Source organism: Alternaria hordeiaustralica (assembly GCF_023758085.1).
Source record: "Alternaria hordeiaustralica strain BMP 2776 chromosome Unknown scaffold_2, whole genome shotgun sequence".
In the NCBI taxonomy this organism is placed as follows: domain Eukaryota; kingdom Fungi; phylum Ascomycota; class Dothideomycetes; order Pleosporales; family Pleosporaceae; genus Alternaria; species Alternaria hordeiaustralica.
The window spans coordinates 1,722,756-1,747,729 of record NW_026056774.1 but is presented as its reverse complement, the minus strand read 5'-3'; the positions used below and the strand labels follow the sequence as shown (position 1 = coordinate 1,747,729).

Sequence of the window (24,974 nt, the reverse complement as noted above, 5' to 3'; positions counted from 1 at the left end):
CAGTTGGGTTAACCTTGACCTATTTGAGCTTCTGCGTCCTGATTGAGTGAAGTCAATTGAAACCCTTGTGGGCATCTCGGATGACGACCAACACAACTACCCTACTTGTGTGACGGAAACTCTAGTAGGCCGGGAAGACCTGATATAAGATACAGTATCTCGCGGGAATGCTTGCTGACCTTTCTCTCTTATTGGCTAGTTCCGGCCGACCGGGTTTTCCGCTACACGGGGAGGGAGGGTTAGCTTCTATCCAAGGGAGCAGAAGATCGGTGTTTTGTGCCGCAACATCTCTGCTTGTGAGGCATGCTTCGAATATAAAGGAGCCTGCTGGTCCTCTCGTTATTGTAGCCATCATCCCGTGCTTGTTGTCTGCAGCTTCTCATTCGTCCGGCTATAGTGTAGGCAACAGCATGCTCCTCCCGAACCTGACTGCCTTAGCAACTCTTCTCACAATCATCACTGCCACGCCTACCCCTCCAGAGAAGAAGAGCGCGGATAACGGAACCTTTGAAGCGCTTGTCAAATACGAAGTCACTTGCCGCAGCGGAGGTAACACCCTACCACGCTGCTACGAAGGAGGCTCGGCTGGCTGTCACTGCACTAGCAAAAGAGTGTACGACTGCCAGAATGCAGAGTGTAGAGAATACTGCAGGTGCACCGAGTATGCGCTCCCAATCCTCCACACGCCCACTGCTGCTACCCATCAGAGCCACTCGTTGTCTTATCTTTTTCGACCTCTGTAAACATAACTCTAACAGTGATTACAGAGCCTACTACCCCCAATGCCCCCACTGCCCCTCCTAGGTTAGAATCGCCTCCGCCAGATACCACTCCGCATGAGGACTTCGACGTCGATATCATCTGGGAGAACGTGGATATTCGTAGCGATTTTAGATCGATGCGTAAGAGTTCGCGGGGACCGATTGGGCGCATTCTGGTCGACTTTGGAAAAGTGCTGGAGAGTGGGATATTTGAGGTGATTAGTGTGAATGCGAGTAAGCATATGTTCTGTGCGGTGGTGGCCTGTCAGAAGAATAGAGATGAGGGAGTCGATGATCTATTGTGGACTGTGCTCTAGGGGCTGTTTGCGTGTTCTCATGTTCTGCTCTCTTGTGTTCGGTTATTATGGCTCTCTCGCTCGTAGTCACTAATATGATCTGTTTACATGACGTATCTCTAATGTATACGTGTTCGTCCTAGCAACTACTACTTGCGATATTCCTAGCGCACGCCGGAAGGCGCCTATCAGCAAGCACAATATGCGCCGACTAGGCATCAGTCTTGCGTATCGCTGCTTCTTTTCGCATCGCAAGCTTTGTGTATTTTCTTTCTTTATTGTGATGGTGTCGTTATCAGGTGCCTGTGCGCATCTCGTGCAGGTACTGTCAAGCTGCTTGCTCGGTGTCAGCCAAACAAGGTAGCAGTGTATATCATACTGTACGTTCAATTCTAGCTGGAGGGCAACCGCAACGGCTGAGTTACCAACAACACCATGCAGCACATACCCTTACCCCAGAACCCGACGATTGGCTATATCGAAGTGCCTTGCCTGACTGATCAAGAGTATGATGGAGGAGATCTCGAAACGTTTCCCGCGCGACAAGGTTACGGTGATAGGACTGCTCTAGAATGGAAGAACCTATTCGATAATCCTACTCCCGAGTTTGTTGCGTTCATGCAGCTCTGGCAATACTTCGGATCACTATCCTGGGTCTTCGGGGTCGCGGCTGTGGAATTGTTTACCAAAGTCTGTAACGGCGGAAGTAGAGTGGTTGACACATCCAATCTAATCGCGATGATTGACGACTACGTGGAAAGTACTCCGGAAGGCTACGAAATCCAGGACGGAGATCTAAAAGATCGCATAGATCGATCTAACACGCTGATGGGCGTACTGCTCTTGAAAGGGGTCATATCAATAACAACTACGACAAACACAAATGGATGCCTGGGATCAGACGTAATATCGCTTTACAAGTTCATGACCACATTCGACTATCGCAATCCTCTTCCAGTTGAAATTTTGGACTCACTCTGGTTACTCCGAGACCTCTTGAACGTCGTTGGTATAAACTTTCCGTCTCCCTTCACACTTCAGCAATGGCGGCAGCCGGATACCAACGGCCCCGGAATTCCATATCCATTGATGGCTGCCGGTCATTTAAGTAGAGCCTACGAGCAACGGATGCTAGACCGCGGTTGGTGTCCATCCCGTATACGAGAATGTATGTTGAAGCTCAGGCTCACGGATCTGGTTCATGTCGCAAACCTTCCACGCCATGAGAATCTCAATCATGAATCTTGCACTAGAGCGACCTGCTGTCATGCCTGTGTCGATGAATCTAGCTATCACACCCGACATGCTACTAGTTGCGACGGTTGCTCTTCTGTTGCTGCAGACGTTGAAAGGATGAGCGTCATTTTGGAGGAAGGCGCTTATCCTGTCATTGACATGTTCGGTGCAATCACGGCTGGAGAGAAGCTTTGCTTGAGTTCTGTCGGGAATCCGAGGCAGGTCACTAGTTCTTCTCATGCGCCCATTCCATACGTTGCCATATCGCACATTTGGTCAGACGGCCTAGGCAACCCTCGCGAGAACTCCATTCCGATTTGCCAGCTAAGTAACTTGCGGCGACTAGTACGCAACGTTCCTCATCCACCAGAGTTGGGGCCATACTCATCTTTCTGGCTGGACACGATTTGCTGTCCGGTCGAAGATGGATCAGACATACAAACCATGGCGATAGCTAAAATGAAGACTACATATGAGAATGCCTCAGCTGTCTTAGTGTTGGATCACTCACTGTTGACACACTCAGCACATAATCTCAGTGATGTGGAGATATTATGGCGGATCGTATGCAGCAAGTGGACCAGCCGGTTATGGACTCTTCAAGAAGGCGCCCTAGCCCAGAGCATTTTCTTCCAATTCGCGGATGGTCCGTATGACCTCCAGTCAGGGCTTTCCAGGATTGTGGCAAGTGCCGACCCAAGTATACGATTGGTCGCACGACAGTCGATCCTGTACCATATCGAACAGCTTCGGATTCCAGTGAACTACTACGATCAGGCGGGTGCCTTGACAATCTTGGCCAACGCCGTACATTTTCGATCGATAAGTGTACATTCGGATGAGCCTCTGTGTTTGGCAAATTTACTCCGGATCGACAATTCCACCATAGCCCAGGTTCCAGTATCAGATCCTGTAAGCAGAATGATGGCTTTTTGGAAACTAGTATCGTACATACCTTTGCCGCTCATTTTCGACAAGCGTGAGAGGTTATCCCAGCCAGGCTTTCAGTGGGCCCCCGCATCTTTACTTCGAGATGAAGGCGCAACTCGTCTAGACATCAGAGGTTTCGAGTTGGTTTTCAGGACCCCCGCAAACAGGACAGAACGTGGTCTGTTGTTTCAAGCACCAGGTTTCGTTGTGAGTTCGACTAGTACGGGTGAACTACCTGCGATGTTCGTCCTCGGGACCGCAAATGGCGACTTGGTTTTGGTTGAAAACTATGACGAGCTCCCTGTTCACTGCAATACTTCGGGACCGTTAATGATTATCTTCCTGACTGGCTTGATCAAGGGCTTTATGAAGCAAACCCCTGGACTGGTGGTCGAAGAGCTCGGTGGTGGTTCCCACAACCAATTCCATGTACGTGTTATCGAACGTGTGATGGTGCGGATGTTGTGGGAGGGACAGGATGATTTATTGATGGAGAGTGTGGCCGACGCGACCGTGGTGAGCGAGGAGGTGGTAACACTCTCTGAATGGACGGAGTGGTATATCAACTAGTGACAATGGCGTCCAAATCATGTCTGATCTTCGTTCGTGTGTGACATGTGGGTAGTAAGGGATGTTGTGTCGTAGTTGGCTGAACAAAGACGCGATGGACAGGTACAAGCCAGAAGCACAGGCCGCCTAGACCGTGGACATCCCTGTCATGACGGCGCAGCTGTCAGTCGAGGTCCGCCATCGTCACCAACCCTCAACTGGAGTTTACTGCTATTACAGTCGTCTTGGGGGCCAATTTCTAGCAGTCGCCATGCCGATTGACCGCCGTACCCGATGAGCTGCCTACGAACCCGCAGCCCGCGCCGCCCAGCCTCCCTACCATGTCCGCGTCGAACATCCGGGTATTCGTACAATGGAAGGACTCTACCGTGTTCGCCGGCGAAGACATAGAATGCACCATTACCTTCAAGAATGTCGCCCCGCCTGAAGGACGCGACCGCTCCCCGGTCCGCAGGCAGAACGGCTTTGGGACGGGTGGGGAGAGACAGCGCAAACTACCGCCCGTCCACTCTTCGACGCGCCCCTCGGTATCCCGCAATTCGTCCTTTGCCTCGCAGCTGCCGCCGTCACAGCTTCGCGGACATCGCCCTGCACTATCACTGCATACGCCATCGACAGCTGGAGACCGCCGATCGTCTGTTGCGCCGAGCATCATCCATGCCAACAACACGGGCACACACAAGCATGGAAGATCCGTGTCAATTGTGTCTCTAGGGGCAGATGCGGGAACTGAAGCCAGTCACGAGAGAGGCATACCCATCAGACGTCCGGCAAGAGGGCACGGAAGATCAGCCAGTCTGCAGGTCGTGCCCGGCAGGCCAAACTCATATCCAAGTACGGACAACACATACGATATACGTCATTGGCTGACATGATAGCAGTTGCTTCACCAGGTCATAGATCAGCGACTCATCCATCTCCACTATCTGGCGAAGCGTCCTCTCCGCTAGCCCGCGACACCAACGACTTTGCCTTTCCTGCGCGTCAAAACAGGCGGCGGCCTGGTGTCACGACCACCCCGAGTACCCCAGCCCTTCCGACTGCAGGGCGAAAACCGTCCAACTCCTTCTCCCAGAACTTCAAGTTCCCCGCCGCACCTCCGCCCGACGATGCCACCCATCCGCAGCCCAGTAGCAGTCCGACAAAGCAGCCCATACACGTCCGGCGCAACTCTCCACAACCGCCACATGACTACCTACGGTCATCTGGAAGCCACAATCTCGAGGTGCTTTCACCTGTTGCACGGATAATATCTGGGTCGAGCATGAATGACACCCCGCGTAGTAGTGGAGAGTTCTACTCGATGAGCAACAATTCCAACGAGACATTGGCTTCGGAATATGCGGCTCATCCCTCAGCGCGTCTACTACAGCGGCCGATGCATCATCGGCGACCCTCACACTTGGCACCGCCCAATAGGCAGGCTCTCCCGGAGTCGATAATGATGGGCTATGCGCAGATTATGGGTTCCTTCACGCTGGACGGATCCTTGATCAACCAGGCACCTTTCGAAGAGGTAAAGAGGAAGGGAGTAGTAGGCGGCCAGGGTGGAGGTGGTGTAGTGGGTGTAGAGAAGACAAAGCGCGAGAGTGGGCTCTTTGGCGCGCTCGGTTGGGGTAACATAGGAGAGTCGCTGGGTGGGCTACTGGGCGCTTCCGAGCCCTCCAGCATCCGAGAGATGCGAGGCGTTGCCAGCTCCAAGACTGTCCCGCTCATCACTACTCCCCAGTCCATTCTGTTCGTCGATTTGCGGCTTGCGCCCGGCGAAAGCCGCAGCTACACGTACAGCTTTACAATCCCCCGAGGTCTGCCACCTTCGCATAAGGGGCGGTCGATGAAGGTAGCATACAATCTCATCATTGGCACACAACGCGCGGGATCGACCAAAGAACAACAAGTGAAGCATGTGGACGTTCCGTTTCGGGTGTTTGGCAGTGTGAACAGTATGTCAAGTTTGAGGTTACCGGTGTTGCTATGCTAATCCTTTGCAGGCCGTGGCGAGATTCTTGGACATGACCTCATGTCTCCGTACATCATATTGCGCGATCAAGCTCGAACAGCCAGCATAGACCCCTCGTCGAGCGCAAAACTTTCCCCTACAAAGAAGGGCGTTTCTTCGAGCAAGACGGAAGAGAACACTTTCAGTGACTTCCTAGAGTACGTCGACAATCTCCTCGATCGACCTAGGCACAATTCTAGCATGGGCTTGCTTTCACCTACGGGCACCATGCCTGGGCGCTCAACGATTGCCGAAGGGCCTCAGACCATGAAGGAGGCTATTGATACAGCCATCTTGCGCAGCAACTTGACGGGTGCCGCCAATCAGAGCGCCAATCGCTTTGAGATTGCTCGCAGCGGCCGCCGTGTCGCGGTCATCATGTTGGCGCGGCCCTCTTACCGGTTAGGCGAAACAATGTCTGCCGTAATCGACTTCACAGATTCACGCATTCCCTGCTACTCAATACAGATCTCACTGGAGACTTCAGAGAAGGTCGACCCGGCGATAGCGCTTCGCTCGAATGCGTCGATATACCGCGTCACAAAGAAAGTGCACGCATCATTTTCAGAGAATGCGCTGTTTGCGCAAAAGCTCGCCTTCTCACCTACAATACCACCAAATGCGACACCGGAGTTTATCACCAGCGGCGTAAGTCTGGAGTGGAAACTCAGAATCGAGTTCATCACGCCGCGACTAACGCATGAGGACGGTGAGGAGACATCGTGGGATGATCTCTTGGAAGAGATATCTAGTGACGATCGAGGTGTCATATTAGCAGCTGCGCAGCGACTGCCCGCTGAGAGCTTTGAAGTTCAGGTGCCAATACGGGTATATGGGGCTGTGAGCGGGGCGCCTGAAGCACCTGATGAACAGGGTCTTCCTGTATGAAATTGGCCATACACATGGTAGCCATTACGACCAGCTCCACGCTGAACCACAACGCAACAACTGGGGCAAAGCACTGATCCTCCGCATCTCGCTACCCAGCTTCTCATCCGCCGCTTACCCTTAGGGGCCATTATAACCTTTTGTACATGACTAGGGATATATGGCATACATATTGGATATTGGGAAGGAAAAAGGGAGCGTGTTGGAAAGCACTTGTAGTATACCAGCTCGTCACTTGAGCAAGTCAGGGTTCTAGGACACAGGGGTCCACGGTCCACAGCAATTTCATCTTTCCATATCCGTTCACGTCCCTGTGTTGTGCTATTCGGTTCAGGTGACACCCCATAGGCAGAACCAAATATCCTCACCCACAGCAGAACCATGTTTGACACAACGAAAAAAATCACTTCTGCTTCCTCTTCCTCTTCCGTCACTTTAAATATTCAAATTGCCCTCGCCTTTCTTTACTTGTTACAAACTTCGAAGCAACACAAGATACTTGCCCTACTCAAAATGACCTCCCTCTACAATACGTTCGATTGGAAGACATCTTCCATGCAAGAACTAAAAGACCAGACCAAGAAACTGCAGCGTGAAAGCGATTTGAGGAAACTGCAAAACACAATAAGAGATAGCATAAGAGACAGCATAAGAGCGCAGACTCTCAGAGAAGGCGTCAGTCTCAAGATCGAGAACGAAGACGGTCAGGTGTACGTTCCCCTTGCTCCCTCACCTACCAATTAGAACATCACTAACACATATATGCTATGCTAGTTTCTTCCGCCCAAACGGCACTTTAAAGTGCAATTCAGCACTGAACATCGAGCTGAAGAACAAAGGATTCAATGGCAAAATCTACGTTGAACCCGGCGCCTCAAGCTGGTTCACCGGTGGATGGGCCAAAGCGCTCGTTCTGGCGGGAACGGTATATCTATACCGTAACGAACTCCGCATTATCGGCCGAGGCGTGCTAGCTGGAGCCAATCTAGCTATCGAGCGATGGGAACAACATCAGCGTCAGCAAGATGGTGATGTGAAAGGGAAAGAAGTAGAAGAGGAGAAAGAGCAAGGAAAGGAGGAGCAGATGATGCCTGTCACGCCGGCTGAAGAGGAAGGCATCAACCAAAATGCCTCCATATACCCTCCTCGCCCACCACCCGTACAGCCACCCCACACCGTGTACGTATTTTCATGTGTGCGGTGTTCTAACCCAGAATCACCTTCACACCCAGCCCCATACGACAGCAGTGGATTCGACGCAGACCTGGACACGCCAACCTCACCCCAGAGCCTACGTTGACGTTGGGTCACTTGCTTTGCAGGTTTTTGATTTGATGTAATCTGCAGACCTGTTTAAATTTTTGCTTGTATAAAGTGTGGATGTCAGCGACGAAGAATGAGTGGTCTGTAATGGAGCGCGCGTTGTTGGCAATTGGCCATCATAGACGACGTCACAGACATATGGAGGAAGCAGGACGGGATACATATCACACAGCCCAACTCACTACACAAGCCATGAAATCACAACTCAGCTCATAACCATATCATTGAAGTCATCATGTCTCGAAAAGTGTATGTAGATGTAATCGCAGTCCATCGCCAAGAAAGCCTTCTTCACAATCGAATCGAATCAGGCAGAAAGTGTGTCCACGAAGCCCGATCATACTCGCCCGGGACCTTTATGCTGGTCGCTCACAATCCATCAATCATGCTCCCTTTGTTTCGTCCGTGTCGCTTACAATCCACCGGGTCCGGCAGCTGAGTGTGCGCTGGCTCCGGCACCGGGGCCCAGGGACGCATGTGTCGCTTCGCGGTGGGCTGCTTCGCGTGCCTCGCGCTCCTTGGTCTCGGAGGCGATTTGGTCTTCGGTCTTCTTGTTGCCTCGGGCGATGAGCTTCTCGAGGAGCCCGCCCTTCTTGGGCGTGTCGTGCTTGTCTGAGTCTTCGAATTCTTTTAGGTAGGCGACGCGCTCTGAGGGGGGCATCGAGGCAAGTTCAGAGTCGATTGAGTCGCGGTTCTCTGGTGGAGTGTGTTAGTCGTGGGTTGGGGTGAGGCTGAGGTTGAGAAGTCGGGAGGGCGCGATGTTGGATTGGTGATTTGCGAGGAATAGGTGTAGATTAGATCATCGAGAACTCGAAGCTTGACTTACCCTCGATAGTGCCGACATTACCAGCGCGGACATCATCCTCAGCCGTCTTGTTCTTGCTGCTGCCAAGGTGGAGCTTCTCCTTGATCTTGTCCATTTTCAATTGACTGTTTTAGGTTGTGGGTTGGGGTATCGGGGTACGTGTGTACTGTTGACGTGGATGAATGGCAGAGGCAGGAGTTAGGTGTTTGGTGTGTTGTCTAGGTCGGAGGAGGCGCGCGGGGATGAGGGGTGATGGTAGCTTCAGCCATGCGTGTCACCTACGTCATAGCTTCAACATAGTCCAGCTGCCAGCTGCCCTGTTGGAGGTGGATCTAGTCAAGCGCGATCCATGCACTTCATTTCCAGGTTATGCAGCGAACGCCTTGTAGTGGCTTGGGATTTGGTGATTCTTTTCCTTATGCTTGGGCTGCATCTGCCTACGTGGTGTCTGACATCAGCCTCACGAGCGGAACGCGTTGCGGGTACCCTGGGAAGCTGCAGGTGGTAATTATGGCTTTAGCATTGTTGTCCCTGCGTCTCGTATTCGACTTTCGAGAATTAGCTCTTAAAATGGCTAGGAGCGATGGCATCTACATGATTACAGTGTGCGATACTCCAGTGGTAGACTTCCACAGACGTCCTTGCATGGAAAACGAAGCATGTACGCAGCTGGGACCACATACGTCAAATTCATCATGGCCGACATCTCCACTTCCCGGATGGAGCTCGTCAGTAGCCCACAGTTCCAACTTCGTGTTGCTACCCTTGTCATGACAATGCATGTCCTTCAGCCCTACGAGCCGATCACCCGGTAACTCTTGGCAGGTGATTTCAGTCTGTGGAAACCAGCATCAATCTGCTTGTGCACTCTCAGAACCCTTTGAAGCTTCTCCGAGTATCAAATGGCAACGGCATCGTTTGTTGAAGAAATTCAGCTGTCGTAGTTCGCGCGTGCAACGTTATCGGTGGCTCAATCGTATGCCTTTGAGAACGATTATTATTATATTCAGTTTCGTGTGCTCATGTCCAAAAGCCCGCCCATTCCGCATCCACAAGTGGTATCTCTAGATGTACGCCAAATCCAAACGCCTTAGTACGATTGCCGCCCAGTATTCAATGCGGATCATTAATATTTATGCTGCGGGAATTGGGGTGTCATTGGTGATACGCCAGAGCGTACTCCAAACTCGCCTGTCGCGTATCCATCGTCGCTAGCTATGCCGCTCACACTGCGCCCTGTGCTACTCTCGGCATCCGCTTCGCGTGGGCCAGGGTATTGCGGCAGCTGTACCTCTCGCCATCTAGGTGTGACTGGCATTATTGACTCGCCGTGCAGCTCTTGTGGTTCATCTGCCATGCTGATAACTGTCTTCTGATCCTGCGGATATGCATGGCCGACGAATTGCTCGTTGACAGGAGAGGCAAGCTCAGTCAACGGTGTCCCGTGGAGTTCCTGCGGGCCCACAGCTTTGTGCGGCTGGCTGCCAGCAAGAATGTCGGTGCCTGAACCAACTTCCGATATGTGCTTGCTTGCGAGTTCGTATCGTTGCTCTTTTTGCTGCTTGCCGCGACGCTTCCGGAAGAGAAATATACCAAGTGCGACCAGGGCGAGAGCGGCGATTGCACCAACTACTATGCCAACGATGGCACCTACGCCGAGACCTGAGGATGGAGACGAAGCTGGCGTGGCAGTAGCATCACTCGGAGATTTGATGGTCATGACGTCTGATGCGGGCAGAGGATCAGGAAAGACTGCCTGCGCAACCGTGAAGTTTGCGCGCTCATAGTCTACTATGAGATATGCCTCCTGTAAAAGTGTCCTGCCCAGTGCATATTGTGTATCGTTCGCGGCGCGGCGGATCGGGAAGTAGTTCGTTGCGTTTGTGTAGTATGGGTACGAGGCTTGGAGGTCGAATGCCGCATACGGCAGCTCTATATTGGTGTAATTTGTAGTCGTGTCTTCGAGGGAGTCGACGAGCTTGAACGTGAGGGTCGGGTTCTTGGATAGGAGTTCTTGGTGGACCGTGTCGTTGACAAGGTACAAGTCTGTTTGAGGATCATAAGTCAGGCCAAAGGCTGTCTCGAACTCAGCACACACGTCTGCGGGTAGCCACAGATGCGGGACAGTAGAATCAATGACAGAGAAGTGTGCTCCAGATGTCAGGGAGTAGGTGCCCTGCAGCGTGTTTGTAGCCATGATCGAGTCCACCCCAACAGTCAGGAGCCGGGAGGGGTCTTGTGAGAAGGTGAACGAGAAATCGTTCGCGCCAGTCTCGAACCGCGTCGCATCGTAGCCGCCCAATATCAGACTGCCGAATACAGACTTCAACCTGTACTTTGCGCCTGCCGTATACGCATATGCAAAACTGGGAATCTTCTTGCTTTCGCGCAGCAGGTAGAGGAACGAGTCAACCGGCTGGCTGCCACTGTTAAAGCTGGACTTTGCCTGACCTAGGCCCAGAACTCCCAGATAATAATCCGGGTCGGCAACGGCAGCAACTACCTGGCGCGTTAACGACACAGAAGAGCTACTGTCCGCAGCTGCTCCTAGAGTGACGGTATCCAGGCCAAACAATCCTCTTCCTGTGTAGTTGAGCGCATCCTCCAAATCAACGTCGTATTGCCCGATCGCCGACCAGGTTGTCGACGCGTCGACCTGGAAGCCGGTGCTTTGCGCGCTTTGGAAAACCTCTATCCCTCGGAGTTGTGGGCAATCTGTAGGGTCGACTCCCTCCAAACAACCTTCCGGTGCAATGACGTATGTAACACCTCCCTTTGTGCTGGGCAGTACACGAAAGTCTTGTCCTGGCGTTCCAACGCTTATCTTGAAGGTGCTCCAGCTCCCATCGGCACCGTCGAACTTATTCGAAGGTGGCACAACATACGGCTCCGGGGCCTCGGTAGCGCGCGGTGTGAGGCGCATGGTGTAGCGAGCGAATGGTAGTGAGGGTTGTGAGACGTCCCTACATGGACCTGGCAGCGATCGGTCGACGACTTAGAAGGTGCGAAGCGTGCAACACATGGCGGAGTCGTCTGTCGGACGACTTGGTATGCCGGCTTGAGTCAGCTCAGCTACCGGGAATGCGGTTCCAGGGCCATCGGAAGCTTTCAAGGCCAGAGCGGTTCATGGGCGTTTTGCTCCAAGAACCCACTCCAACAACTGCGGGCGCCGCGTGACGATCGCCCACCCTAATTATTAGATTGGCATGGCAGTGCAGCCTGATTCGGTGACAGTAGCAGGGAAGTCCGGCTAGCCTCAAAGGTCAATCGAGCTGGATACGAGGGTATCATGGAAGAGGCGTATCCGTTGGCATGCTAAGGGGTAGCGCGACGTTAGTCATCATCCTGCCCAATGACGGAGCCCTGGAACGACTTCCCGCTGATCCTCTCAGCCTCCTTTCGACACCATCTCGGCCCAAGCGGCCACGCCTTGAGCGCCTTCGTCATGCGGTTCCAAGTTCCCTTTGAATGGCGCTCGACAAATGCATGCCAAAAGTCAACGGCGACCTCTCAGCCAGAGTGGTCGCATGTCGCATCGGCTAAGGCACGCTGACATGTCACGTAACTCGCACTATCTCGCCTGACATGATCGTGTTGTTCTTGCCGAGAACCTGAGACGTAGCCCAGCAATCTCTTCACTTGGCCCTAAAGGGCAAACCCAGTAGTTCGTCGCTCCAACCTCCAGGAGATCGGTTCAAGGCTGGATCGTTCTTGCGGGGCAGATCTCCTAGGTGATATAGGGTATGCCGATTGACACCAGGAAATCGACACAAGCGTTGCATGTGGCGCTACCGATAGCTAAGTTGTAGACTGCCACGGTTGCTGCTGAAGACAATTAATTGCAAGTCATGTCAGCATTAAGCTTGGTTCTAGGCGGACCTACGAGAGCATGCAAATCCAACTGATCAGCACGGCAGACGAGGGTCCACCGTCCAGCGATGCCCTGGCGGTCATACGCGTCAACGGTATGTGCCTCGTGTTTCCGCTAAGCATGGCTATCGCTAGGGCCGCGCATGGATCGCAACCTGATCATGCGTCCGAATAGCCTTCATCGAATGGTTCGAATTCGCACTGTTTAGGGCAGAAACTGGCTGTTTTCGCTTTTACGGTACTCTCTTACGTCCCAAACGTCTTGCTTGACCTTCACACTATCACTCGCTTGGTGTGGAAGGCTCACAGCAAGATGCGGAGATTTATCAGTCTTGTCGGGCCTGCACTGGTTGCGGCTGGCTCAGACGCCAATGGGTACAACAGGAGAGGTACGTCATTTTCCCCATCGAGATCATCTAGCTAACATACCCCAGATGGTATGTAGCGGGATTCGAATTGAAGGCATTCGTACTAATGTTTCTAGGCAAGGAGCTTCCAGTCACGACACTTTCGACCAATACTCCATCACATGATTCGACTGCGCCGCAAGCTTCATCTCTTTCCCCAGTCACCAGTCTAGATTGGGTTCATGAGGTGCACCCCTGGGACACACCCACGCCATTTTCCCTTGTTCCTCCTCCAGAGATACCTACCTCTCCTCTGGCTCCGGGTTCTACGAATTTCAGTAGTACCTTGGTTTCACCAATGACGTCCGCAGTCGTCGCATCTAATGCCTATGGTCAATCGCCGCCATTCCCGAACATCACGTCAGTCGATAGCAACTCCCCGATACCTACTGGTGTGTGTACCGGATGTATCATCGCAGCATATGGTCCCATTACCACGTCTTACAATCCTGGGGAGTTTTACAACCCATGGACCAGTATAGTGGTGACCGAGACAATTGTTACGGAGTATTCTACTTACTTGCACAACAACACTGTCGATACTGTGGTCACTGAGGAGCGGACTGTCAACCAGACGAAAACTCTTACCCTCGATGAGGGTCAAATAATCACACGCTCGACACCGACATTCACCATACAGCCAACGCCAGGTGTATTCTTCCACCTTGATGCAGGTCCAACTTATGTCATCTACAACCGGCTGTCTGGTGGAGTAGATAAATATCGAGAGGTATTCTTGCCACAGTATAATATGACAGCAGCAGAATGCTCGTCAAACGTCGCACCTTTAACGAGTTGGGCCCCTGCAAGAACCGCATCCGCAGACTGGAGTTACTTCATCGCAACCCACACTGGAAAACTTCCTCCAAGCCCAGGAAGGGATGAGCCCGTGCCTTTACCCTCCAAACTAATTCAGTATCTAAAAAATGACACAGATATCCAGAGACAATTTCACGGCGCGGACATCGCTACGTGTAGTTACAGTAGGCCGCCTCAATCGAATTTACGTCCATTGCCCTCGGGAATCGCCGCACCGGCTGCACCACCTCTATCATCGCTTCCCATCTTCCTGTCGCCCTTGACAGGCACGTATCTCGCGACCAGTTTTGAGTCCACCTCAGTTCACGTCACGGTCCGGGGATGTTTAAGATGTGAAGATACATCGATAAAGGATGCTGTGGACCCTACGGTGTCAGCCAAAATGGCAGATCCTACTCCCACAAGCCACGGCGACGACGATAGGCATGATGACAACTCTGCATCTCCATCACCCAACCAGCCCGATAGACCAGCCGACAAAACTGCCAAGCCGACCCAGGGTGGTGGGAAGACTTCACCGAGCATTCCGGACGCGACCGCGACCAAGGACGTAACGATTGGGGGAGTGGTCCTCCCCATCAACACTCCCAAACCGACTCAGGCAAGGCCCGATAGCCCGAACGACGATAATCACGATCAGATTCCTCCAGTGATCATCATTGGAACCGTAACAATCACACGAGGGCAGACGAAGACCATCAACGGCGTGCCCGTGGTCGTGCCTACAAATGGCGGAGGAACACAGATTGTTGTAGATGGCAGCACGGTTGCGTTCAATCCGGCTCCGACGCAAGCTCTCAACCCGGCCCCGACGCAAGGTTTACCTGTGCTCATTGTTGGTGGGGGGATCGTCACGCCAGATTCGAATGGAAATTATGTTCTGGGATCCGAGACGTTGAAGCCGGGCGGCCCTCCGATCACTATTAACGGGAACACCGTCAGCATGGCACCGGACGGCTGGGCTATCGTCAATGGTGCCACACAGACTATCGCAAACCTTCCGGCGCTTACCGGAGCCCCCGCTTTGACGGTCGGCAGTCAAGCCGTCTCAGCAACCGTAGTGGGAGGCTCAACAGTCTTTGTTGTCGCGCCTGGTCAGACGCTTAGTGCAGGAAGCACACTTGTCGTCGATGGCACGACTTACAGCATGCCGGCAGAGGGTCATGGGTCAACCCTTGTCATCAACGGACAGACGTCGATGTTGAATGCTGGACAATCAGCCATCACTCTCGACGGTGGGAGATCGGTTACTGCGCAAGTCGTCAGCGGCACGACAGCCTATGTTCTGGCTCCTGACCAAACTCTCACACCTGGTGGCGTCCTCACGATCTCTGGGACCACATACTCCATGCCCACGAGTGCATCCGGTTCTGTCATCGTCGTCAACGGCGTCACATCCACTCTGGCTGCCGGTGCTGAGATCACAGCCGCACCAGCCTTGACCATCAATGGCGTGACGTATGCACACACTGTTCGAGACGGAACGACCGAATACGTTCTGAATGATGGAACCACACTCGCACCCGGATCATCGATAGAAATCGACGGAACTACCTACTCTCTAGATGATCAAGGCACTGCCTTGGTCATCAACGGGCAAACCAGCAGCATTCCGAAACTTCCAAAGAGCAACAGCGCGAGTACAACACGTTCAGACTCCGCTTCTACAACAAGAAGTCGCGACGCTGGAGATTTGATCGCGAGCGGAATAGGGGAGACAAGTAAGGGAGTCGGACCATCTACACACGCCGGCGGCTTAGACAAGTGGATTGAGAGTTTGGTTATTGGCGCGGCGGGATGGCTTACACTGCTACTGTGAGGAGCTCGGCCATTGAAGGATTCGGAAAAAATTGGGTGGTAACGATTTGATGCATTATCATATAGCGCGGCGCTTGGTACTTTGGATGGGACACAGGGATACATAACGACTTGGACATATATTGGGAGGACTACAGTCCGCATTTGGGTGGAGCTAGGACCTTTCTGGTAGATATTGGTATAAAGCGTAATGCTGTTAATCTTTATACTTGGTAAATCAAACTAGAAGATGTATGCTGCAGCAAATGCGCGATGGTACGCTGTTCCACGCCGTTATGCTCAAGATGTCCTTCAAACTCGTCCGAGACCTCTTCAAGTCCAAAAAGGATCTCCAAGATGGCGTAATAGTACACAAAATCCGTTTGTGATACTAGACGACAGTAAAGACGCAAGTCTGGTCAACTCAGCCGTAACTGTCTCCAACCTACTTCCCACCCTTCTTGAACAATTCCCATGCCTCGACCAAACCTTGCCTGGTCTCATCCTGCTTCGCTCGCTGCTCATCACCGATATCTCCAACAGCGCACATGTTGCCATCGTATGCCTCGCCCGAGAACAGAACGCTCAAGTTCATCCAGACCGGAACAATCTTCGCATCCGCACCCTTGACCTTCATCTTCTTGAACAGCTCTTTCGCCATCTCTCCCCGCAGGCGCTGAACGTAGTCGGCCCACTTCTCTTCAGCACCATTCTTAGTCCACGTCTTCCCGAAGCCTTTGCTAGTCGAGTCCATTTCCAGAACAAGAGTGAGGGAAACAAGGCCGCGGTAGTAGTTCTTCATGACGTTGTATCCACCGTCCAGCAACCAGTGCAGATCGTAGAAGGAACGGATCTTGATGTTGAGCTTTGTAACGAGACGCTGACATCCGGTAGGAAACAGTCTCACACTGTAGTCGGGCGGTGGGCAGAGCTCGTTGGTTGGTCTAACGATCTCGAACATGTTCTTGCCGTACAACACAGCCTTGGCCTCGGCGAATACTTCTTTGTTCGCGCGGAGGATGTTGATGTTGGTGCGGCCGACGAGCGAGAAGCGGGTTTTGTGTCCGTCGACATGGAGGTGGACGAGTGCGTATGCGATACCAGGGAGGAACTCGCGGCGCTCGGCGTTGAGGAACGCTTTCTTCTCGTCGTGGAATACCGTGTGCTTTTGGCGGACGCAGATCAGGCCGGGGACGACTAGGAGGTGCGTGTAGATAATGTTGCGAACGGAGATGGGAAGGTTCATGAATGGGAACGGTTCCTTGTTCGAAACGGGGCTGTCAATGGCGAGAGCAAGAGAGGCGAACGGGTCGTGCTTCTCGAGAGCTGTGGGTTTGGCGGTGTACGAGTCTGCTGGAACTGGGGAAGAGAGGTCGAAGTTGCTTGCGGGTGAGGTACTACCCTCGTCATCGCTCTTCTCGCGGATCTCGGTGTCGAAGGTCTCCTCTGGCTCGTGGAAGAAGACCTCGGGTGACTCTCCCTCGTTGAAGTTGATGGCGCGTCCTGTTTTGTTGGAACTGACGTCAAGGTACTCGACGTTGCTGAAACGAACGCGTTTAGCCATACCGCCGGTCGAAGGCGGTGTCATGAGGTACGATAGCGGAGGCGTCTGTGGTCGCTCGACTGATGGCTCCATATTGAATGCGGATCGCGATGGGTATGAGTAGGGTTGATATATAGTGGTTGATAGAGGATTAAGGCAGGCAAGACGTTAATAGATGGGCGAAGGGAGGATATGTGAAGGTGAGAGAGGGCGCTATAGCCGGCGCCAGGCGGGGCGTCTCCACAGCAAAGCTATGATGAGGTGAAGGTGAACGGTGATGGACGGCCGCCGCTCGTTTCGTAGGGAACGACCAACACGTCGGTACAGGTATACATGGTAAGCAGTGGGCAAACAAAAAGTATGAGGGGCTATGGGATTGTTCTCGTGAGATTACAGGTTTTGCGGTGATGAGTCGGATTGATCGCTGGACTACACGACCACGATAGCGAGCAGTGGAGGGGTAGGGATGACTAGAAAGAGAGCCTCGCCTGCTGCGCATCGATTTAGCTTGGAAAGCCGCATCTCAACGTACCACCATAAAGACAGTATCACATAAATTACAGTACGGGTCTAGGTGCTTGCGGCTCTTCCAAGGTCCAAGATGTTGCTTGGAGGTGGGATGATATTTACGTTGATCTTCACACACCAGCCCTTGGAATTGTGCAGTGCAATTCAATAGCAGAAGCAGCGAGCAGCTGTTTAGATAGAGAGGAGAAAGTAAAATTAGATGCCAAAGAGGCGATGAAGATGTTGATGGAGTTGCGCCGTGGTTGGGTGAGATTCCAGGTCCCGCGACCCAATCGGTGCTAGTCGCAGCCAGTGCCGAGCCGGGCTCAGAAACCTCATCGCAGCATCCTCAACTGCACCCGCGCTCCGAACGCAGCCCCATCCCGCAATCCATCTCCCCTCTACCCACCATGTCTGCCGCTCGTGCCTTCAGCACCGCTTTCCGGGCGGGTGCGCCCCGCGCCCCAATGGCCGCCCGCTACGCTGCCACCCGAAGCTACGCTGCCGCCGCCGCCCCGACTGGCTCTGCCAACAAGCCCCCGGTTGCCCTCTTTGGCGTCGACGGAACCTACGCGAGCGCTCTGGTACGCTTTCCACGACTCCAATTGGCATTCTGGCGATGATAGACGGATGGAAAACTGGCCAATAGCTGGGGAGCAAGAGCTTGGCTAACAATTGTGGCAGTACACCGCGGCCTCCAAGACCAACGCCCTCGACCCCACCGCAAAGTCTCTCCAGGCTCTCCAGGGCGTTTTCCAGAAGGACGCCAAGCTTACCCAGATCCTCCACGCCCCCTCGCTCTCCGTCTCAGACAAGCAGCAGATTGTCCAGGAGCTCCAGAAGCACATTGGCGGCGCTGACAAGGACGGCATTGTCAAGAACTTCCTCGCCACACTCGCTGAGAACAACCGATTGGGCGTACTACAGGGTGTCGTAGAGAAGTTCGGTGTGCTCATGGGTGCGCACCGTGGTGAGGTCGAGCTGACCGTCACCAGCGCTGCGGTACGTTGATTCCGAGATGGGATGGAAGGACAGACCCCAAGAAGGGAGGAGGGTGTTTCAGGGACCAAATAACTAACAGTGCGCAGCCCCTCGACAACAAGACCATCAGCCGCCTCGAGAACGCCATCAAGAACTCGCAATACGTCGCCAACGGCCAGACCCTCAAGGTCGTCCCCAAGGTCAACCCCGAGATCCGCGGTGGACTCATCGTCGAGATCGCCGACCGCACCATCGACAAGTCCGTCGCCGCAAAGATGGCCAAGATGAACAAGCTCCTCAAGGATACTTTGTAAATATAGAGCGAGAGCGCATGGCGATGGATGTGAGGGGTAGGCATGTGTATTCTAGATGAGTCTTGGAAAAGAGCAATTTACTACCGTCTACCACCTGGCGACGCGCCATGATCGAATGACGACTTTAGCTTGGATTTGTTAAGAAATATTTTGGAGTAGCTGATATTATACAGAAGACAGTCAACTATCGAGCTCGTGTTCCACCAACATGTGTAGGAATGAATGTGCTCTGCCAGCTCACCGGATACCGTCTCAATATTCCTAGAACCGACGAATGCCAGCTATCTACCGCGCTACAATACACTATCACATTGGCACAGCCCCCATGTCAACATAGAGAAAAGGTGAACACCCTGGGGTCTACGTCGATGTTAACACACCCACTTTGCGTGTACTCATCTTAATGTAGTCTGCAGACCCGTCCAGTATTTCCCTTGTATGAGGTGGCCCCTACCTATCACGCGAATCCCCAAGACGTCCACCGACGTATTGTTCTGTTCATACTTTGTTTTCCGGGTTGAAGTAAACAACTTTCCTCTAGTCGTCGAAGAATTCTGGAAAACGCACGCGTATGCTCGGTAGCACACACGGCTCATCTCCATTGGTCGCAGCCCACGCAGCAGCATCGTATGGCTTCGGAACCAGCCATTCGTCGCACCTACGCTTCTCAGACAAAGCTTTGGCCAGGAAGGCATAATACTTTTTGAGTAGCTCGTAGAGGCGCTCTAGGGTATGTACCTCTTCGGTGGTCTCCTTTCCGGGACCTTCGTAAATGGGTTCGATCTGCGGGGAAGTTAGTATGCTCCAAAAGTTGTTGCAATGTCAAATACTGTTTCTGAAGGGGTTGGATGACATGCGAAGGTTATCGCATACTTACAATCATCAGAGGGAATTTCATAAGCGAAATGGGTGTCTGTTCGATCTCGCGGATGCAGAGGGTTCGTTGGTAAGGAAACCCCTCAAGTGTGGGCGCTGATGTTGCAGTCGTATTTGGTGACATTGTAGTGTGCTTGGTTGATCGTGAATGCGTACGGTAAATGGTATAGTTCTTGAATGAAGAGAAAATACGCAGGGTTCTTCATGGGTCATACACGATGTTCGCAGTGAATGTTTGTCTCGATTCTGGCCATACGTGGTTGGGGATATCTGAACTATGGTTCACCACCACAGCGCGGTTTAGCCACTTGGGAAGACAGCGGCGAGGCACTTCCAACCAAGGACGTGGGTAGGCGCAGCATTTACTCATTTGTAAAAGATTCAATTCGATTGGGTATAATTTCGCATTACTCAAAAACAGCGAATAGCAAGAAAAAGATATCAAACTGTACCAAAAAACAGCAGCCTCTTCCTCAGCCTGGACACAGCCTTCTTCATCTGATTCTTCCTCCTCCACCTCCTTGCACCCAGTTTTACCGTAAAAGACCGCCCATCGCCTCCATATACTTCTTCAGTCCCGACTCTTTTCAGCCATTTGGCGTAGTCTGAGGAATCTGAAGAACCTGAAGAATCTGAAGCACTGGAAGAGTCTGGGTACTCTGGATGTTCGATCGCAAGACCGCCTGTACATACTAGTTCTCCGTCGACGAAATGGGAGGATAAGGGTGTGAGGTAGTCGTCGGTAAGGGGATTTGATGGGGTTTTGTCGGTTGCGGTGGATAGGTCTACTACGCTGTCGTTTCTTTGTGGCGATGAAGAGGTTGTGGTGAGCATATTGGATGAGGCATCCCCGTAGTGCGTTTTGAGCAGGGTGTCTAACTCGCTTTGAGAGGAGATAAGAGTTTTGCTGCTGGTGTCGTTGGTGGCCTGGTTTTGCTTGTTAGATAGTCTCTCTTTCATGCTACGGATTTCCGGAGTACACGGGAGTATACTTACAACGAGAATCGGGAAGCGGAGACGAGAGTTGTCGAAACCTGGGGCTAACGTGGCGATGTGCCAGGTTTTTGGGTTGCGCAATAGTTGCGCGGGCATATTGATAGCAGTACTTTCGGACGAATACCAACTTGAAAGCATTCTTCGTTCAACGTAGTATATCTATGGGTATTAGGTTGAGTTGGTATGCAAAATGGGGATCGAAAAGGGTATTTCAGAAAGAGAAAGAAACGCATGCCACACATTTACTATACGTGTCTCTAACATGACTCCCTACTGTCGTATTGCTAACTGTAGTTCACTCATAGGCTCACGTGTAGGCAGACGAATGGAGGGACCATGGTTTTGGAGAGGAAAAGTGGATCAGCTCGTGACGTGTATCACGATGTCGCTAAGGAGTGGGAAATCAGGCGAACGGCGTCATGGGATTGCGCATGGGATCGCCATAGTCAGGATGGCGAAAATAGGGATGTAGCGATGAAACACTTTGGATATAACAATTTGAAATAGAATGTGCGTGTGTGAAGACTGATGCCTAACTGCCCTCAAATGCCCGACCGACCGAATTAAGCTTGCCAAACATACTCTATGCCAACGCAAGGCTCGACGCCCACCTTCTCGTCGACATCTATGACGGAGTCGCCATCTTCGTTATCTTCATCGCAGACAGTTTTCCTGGCAAAGCCGTCTGCATCTTCCATGATGATGTCCAAACCCACCTCCTCGTCCCTATCCCCGTCATCGATACGCGAACAGTCCTCACTCCCCTCACACCCACACATATCATCCCACTCCTTCTCCCACGGCCCCAACCCGTCAAAAATGCTAACAGGGCTAACCCGCAACTTCTCCCGGGCTTCTTTGCCCGACCTGCCCCTCACTTCGAGGCGCAAGTTCGCTACATCAACCGAGCTGTTGACGATTGGATTAACCTCGACGCCGTCATCCATGACTGTGGTTCCGATCTAGTGAGTAGGTGTTAGCAAGTTTCCACCGTAGTTTGACGATTGAGAGGGCAACTAACGATTTGTGCGGGATAGGAAGCGATGAAGTCTTTATCGGGTTGCCATCCTACTAGTATGCCGGCGATGTGGTATTGTGGTAGGACTTTTTCTTGTTGCCCTAGCTTGCGGTCGTCGGAGTCGTCGTCAGAGTCGAAAAGCGTCTCGGAGTCCGTATCGCACTCCGTGTCGGACGTAGCGCGAGAGAGGGTTGAGAAGACTCCCTGGGTCTCAGCCGGTTTTGTTGTGAACTGCATGGATACGGTGTAGTAGGTTAGGGCAGTCGTGTGACTTATAGAAACTCGCGGTGAGGATGTGTAGGCTTCTAAGAGGAAAAGTTCGAGATGAATGCATACTATAGATAGCTGAAGTTAAACCGTGGTTCCGTTTCTGAAATTATATCATTATTGCTCACTTATCGTAACGCGCCAACGAGACCGAGAATGTTTCCAAGAGTGGGGTGCGAAAGCTGGAGTCATAGGATGCAGAGTCGATATAGTTGGATTTCACTGCAGCTTGCAGTAATTTCTGCCATGGTTCACTTGCCAGCGACACAGACTCACCTCAACAGCCATGCCTAAGAAACCAGCGATACAGATACCTCCAGAATCACTCACACTAGTCGCGCCCAGGCTGAATTCCCTATCCTCTTTCGGCACATTGTCTGTAATCTCGGCAAAGGTGCTGACATAGACCAGCCCACCTAATAGACCTTCCCAGAAAATGATTACGCAAACGATGTAATAGCTCGGGATGAAATTGAACATGGCGTGCAACGCGAGGACAATGAGGTTGGCGACTTGAAGAAATGACGGGACGTAGAGGTGGTGTATGCGTATGAAGGGTGTGGAGGATCGCGAGATAAAGACACCGACCTGGTAGATAGCGCCATAGGTGCTATAGAAGGAGCGGTATTCGTCGAAAGGAGAGGATTCGAGAGGGAAGAGCAGAGTGGGTGCGACGCCCTGGTTGATAGTGTACTCGGCGATGTAGACAAGAAGGAGGGGCAGCATACTGTGATGCGTTAGTCTGGAGTGGATGAGATTTCAAGGATCGGGCTTACTATGGGAAGAACAGGCCTCGCGCGCGGTTGAGGTTTGCGCGAAAGCTACTCAGCGCACTATTAGCACCGGTGTTAGTGACAGAGGGGAAACTGCGGCCTGAAGCCGAGTGCATGGAGGAAGACAACAGGTCGTCTTGTTCCTGCGCCGGGCCTACTTCCTCTTCCTCATCGTCCCCATGGTCATCGATGGCTTCATAGTCGCCTTGTTTCTGGATGCCAGCGCGCAGCGGGCCGAGTGGAAGGATAATGAAGAAGCTCAGCACCATGATTTGCGGCAAGAAGGAAAAGACGAGTAGACTTGTACGAGGGGTGATGCCGAGCGTGTTGGTCGCAATGGCGTAGGCTCCAGCACCAATCAAGCCGGCGCCTCCCGTGCCCGAGCCCCAGGAAGCCAGAGCAAAGTGGCCGTAGTAATGTGTCAGGCCAAGGAAGCTCAGTTCGCCAGCTCCACTGCTCAGACTGGCAAGCATCACTCCGCACATCTTGATGGCGATGGTCCCCGAGTCCTGCAGTGGAGGCGTGAGGGCGATGATGAGCATGCCGCATACGGAGAGAGCGACGAATATGACGATGCGCACATTGTAGGGGATCTTGTGGATAAAGTACGGGGCGCACAATTTGGCGAGGAACGAGGGAATGACATCGGCGAGGAGCACGACGCCTTTGGGGACATTTGGGCCGACGAGGTCGAGGGCGGCGGAGAGGATGATTACGTAGAGCACGTTGTTAATGAGGCCTGGGCGTGTTAGTCGCGGTGGAGCGGACAGTGTTGGTGCCCCTCTTTGGGGGGTTCAGGTGCATGCATACCGAACAACCAGAAGGCGGCGCACACGCGTGGGTCGGCGCCGTGGAACACAGCCTTGAGGCGCGCACGGTAGACGGCCCAGGAAGACGCGGGAGAGCCAGGCATGGGGAGAAGCGGCATAGGATGCAGAGGCTGGTGTTACTTCACATATCGCAGGTTTGGGGGTGAAAGCTACGGGCACGTGTCACGCGCCTCAGATGACGAGGGGCAGCTGCTGGCTGTACCGGTGTTGATGGCTGGGCTGGACTCGGACATGGATGGGTGCACCTGCCGATCGGGCTTGGCGCGAGGCGGTCAACTGGAAGGAACGATTCAGGAACGGGCTGCATGGGAACGGGCGTCGCATGTTCCGACGAGCATGGGTATTTCTTTTTGTGCGCAGAGCGGGCAGTCTGGGCGGGGCTACGACGAACTATGGCCAGGGGCCCTCTGGTATACGCATCATCATGCGCCTGAGGGCTTTGAGGCGAGCAAACGTCCTGTGGCCGTGTGGGCGTGTAGGCGCTTTGTGGGAAGCAGCCCTATCACATCGCCAGTGCCTGCCCTCTAGTCGGGCTCTCGCTTTTGTCGCTGCATGCGGGGCTGCGCTAGAGTCCTACAGGGATCGTGGCGCTTGGTCCCATTGCGCCTTCTCGTTTCCTCGCATGCTCGAGGCTTCTTTTCTTCTGCAATACTGCTGCTCGCTCTGGGCCGCACCCCTCCACACGACGACGACCATTGTACTCTCCGTAATACGCTAGCGAGCGAGAGCGTGTACTGCTATCCCGTACTTGCGACACTTTCATCCTCACCACCTCTCCGATGAGCCCAAGCCGACTATGGACCGCCCGCCGCCCTACCAACGACCACCAGATCGCCCTATGAACTACCACCCGCAAACGACGCAAGCCTACCCAGGCCACCCGCCAGCCTCACAACCACAACCGCAACAGCCACTCCACGCTCCGTATGCAGTCGACCCGTACTCGATGCCCCGGCGCGACCCATTCTTTCCTTCAGGACCACAACACGTTCGACGCAGTAGTCAAGGACTACCGGCTGGTAATAATGCGCCGCAAGGCCAGAATGAGGGACAAGGGCAGGGTGGCTGGTCAAATACAGGTACGGGCTACCATTTCCACAAATGTCTTGGAGAACACATCTGCGCAGTACGCACGGGGGACGGAGGGTCTGTGTAGCCTGGACATGCA

At 53.1% G+C, this 24,974-nt stretch overlaps 9 protein-coding genes across 9 annotated transcripts; 4 read left to right on the top strand and 5 right to left on the bottom strand.

Moving 5' to 3' along the window:
• Positions 1–5,234: 5,234 nt before the first annotated feature.
• J4E84_002043 (uncharacterized protein) lies at positions 5,235–6,680 on the top strand (the record flags this gene model as incomplete). Its single annotated transcript, XM_049384672.1, has 2 exons — positions 5,235–5,736; positions 5,785–6,680. 2 exons carry the CDS (start codon positions 5,235–5,237, stop codon positions 6,678–6,680), a joined length of 1,398 nt encoding a protein of 465 aa, XP_049248028.1.
• A 513-nt stretch (positions 6,681–7,193) lies between these two features.
• Positions 7,194–7,980, top strand: J4E84_002042 (uncharacterized protein; the record flags this gene model as incomplete). The annotated part of the gene is made up of 2 exons (XM_049384671.1): positions 7,194–7,390; positions 7,455–7,980. 2 exons carry the CDS (start codon positions 7,194–7,196, stop codon positions 7,978–7,980), a joined length of 723 nt encoding a protein of 240 aa, XP_049248027.1.
• Positions 7,981–8,415: 435 nt separating this feature from the next.
• On the bottom strand, positions 8,416–8,923 carry J4E84_002041 (uncharacterized protein; the record flags this gene model as incomplete). Its single annotated transcript, XM_049384670.1, has 2 exons — positions 8,416–8,699; positions 8,830–8,923. The coding sequence occupies 2 exons, from the start codon at positions 8,921–8,923 to the stop codon at positions 8,416–8,418; spliced, it is 378 nt and encodes a 125-aa protein (XP_049248026.1).
• Positions 8,924–9,934: 1,011 nt separating this feature from the next.
• J4E84_002040 (uncharacterized protein) lies at positions 9,935–11,731 on the bottom strand (the record flags this gene model as incomplete). The annotated part of the gene is made up of 1 exon (XM_049384669.1): positions 9,935–11,731. One exon carries the CDS (start codon positions 11,729–11,731, stop codon positions 9,935–9,937), a length of 1,797 nt encoding a protein of 598 aa, XP_049248025.1.
• A 2,555-nt stretch (positions 11,732–14,286) lies between these two features.
• On the top strand, positions 14,287–15,723 carry J4E84_002039 (uncharacterized protein; the record flags this gene model as incomplete). The annotated part of the gene is made up of 1 exon (XM_049384668.1): positions 14,287–15,723. The coding sequence occupies one exon, from the start codon at positions 14,287–14,289 to the stop codon at positions 15,721–15,723; it is 1,437 nt and encodes a 478-aa protein (XP_049248024.1).
• Positions 15,724–16,146: 423 nt separating this feature from the next.
• Positions 16,147–17,337, bottom strand: J4E84_002038 (uncharacterized protein; the record flags this gene model as incomplete). Its single annotated transcript, XM_049384667.1, has 1 exon — positions 16,147–17,337. One exon carries the CDS (start codon positions 17,335–17,337, stop codon positions 16,147–16,149), a length of 1,191 nt encoding a protein of 396 aa, XP_049248023.1.
• Positions 17,338–18,161: 824 nt separating this feature from the next.
• Positions 18,162–19,046, top strand: ATP5 (ATP synthase F0 subcomplex subunit OSCP atp5; the record flags this gene model as incomplete). The annotated part of the gene is made up of 3 exons (XM_049384666.1): positions 18,162–18,335; positions 18,436–18,753; positions 18,840–19,046. The coding sequence occupies 3 exons, from the start codon at positions 18,162–18,164 to the stop codon at positions 19,044–19,046; spliced, it is 699 nt and encodes a 232-aa protein (XP_049248022.1).
• A 537-nt stretch (positions 19,047–19,583) lies between these two features.
• On the bottom strand, positions 19,584–20,882 carry J4E84_002036 (uncharacterized protein; the record flags this gene model as incomplete). The annotated part of the gene is made up of 2 exons (XM_049384665.1): positions 19,584–19,829; positions 20,370–20,882. 2 exons carry the CDS (start codon positions 20,880–20,882, stop codon positions 19,584–19,586), a joined length of 759 nt encoding a protein of 252 aa, XP_049248021.1.
• A 599-nt stretch (positions 20,883–21,481) lies between these two features.
• On the bottom strand, positions 21,482–23,889 carry BTN1 (battenin CLN3 protein; the record flags this gene model as incomplete). Its single annotated transcript, XM_049384664.1, has 5 exons — positions 21,482–21,880; positions 21,940–22,140; positions 22,480–22,930; positions 22,980–23,715; positions 23,787–23,889. The coding sequence occupies 5 exons, from the start codon at positions 23,887–23,889 to the stop codon at positions 21,482–21,484; spliced, it is 1,890 nt and encodes a 629-aa protein (XP_049248020.1).
• Positions 23,890–24,974: the final 1,085 nt, after the last annotated feature.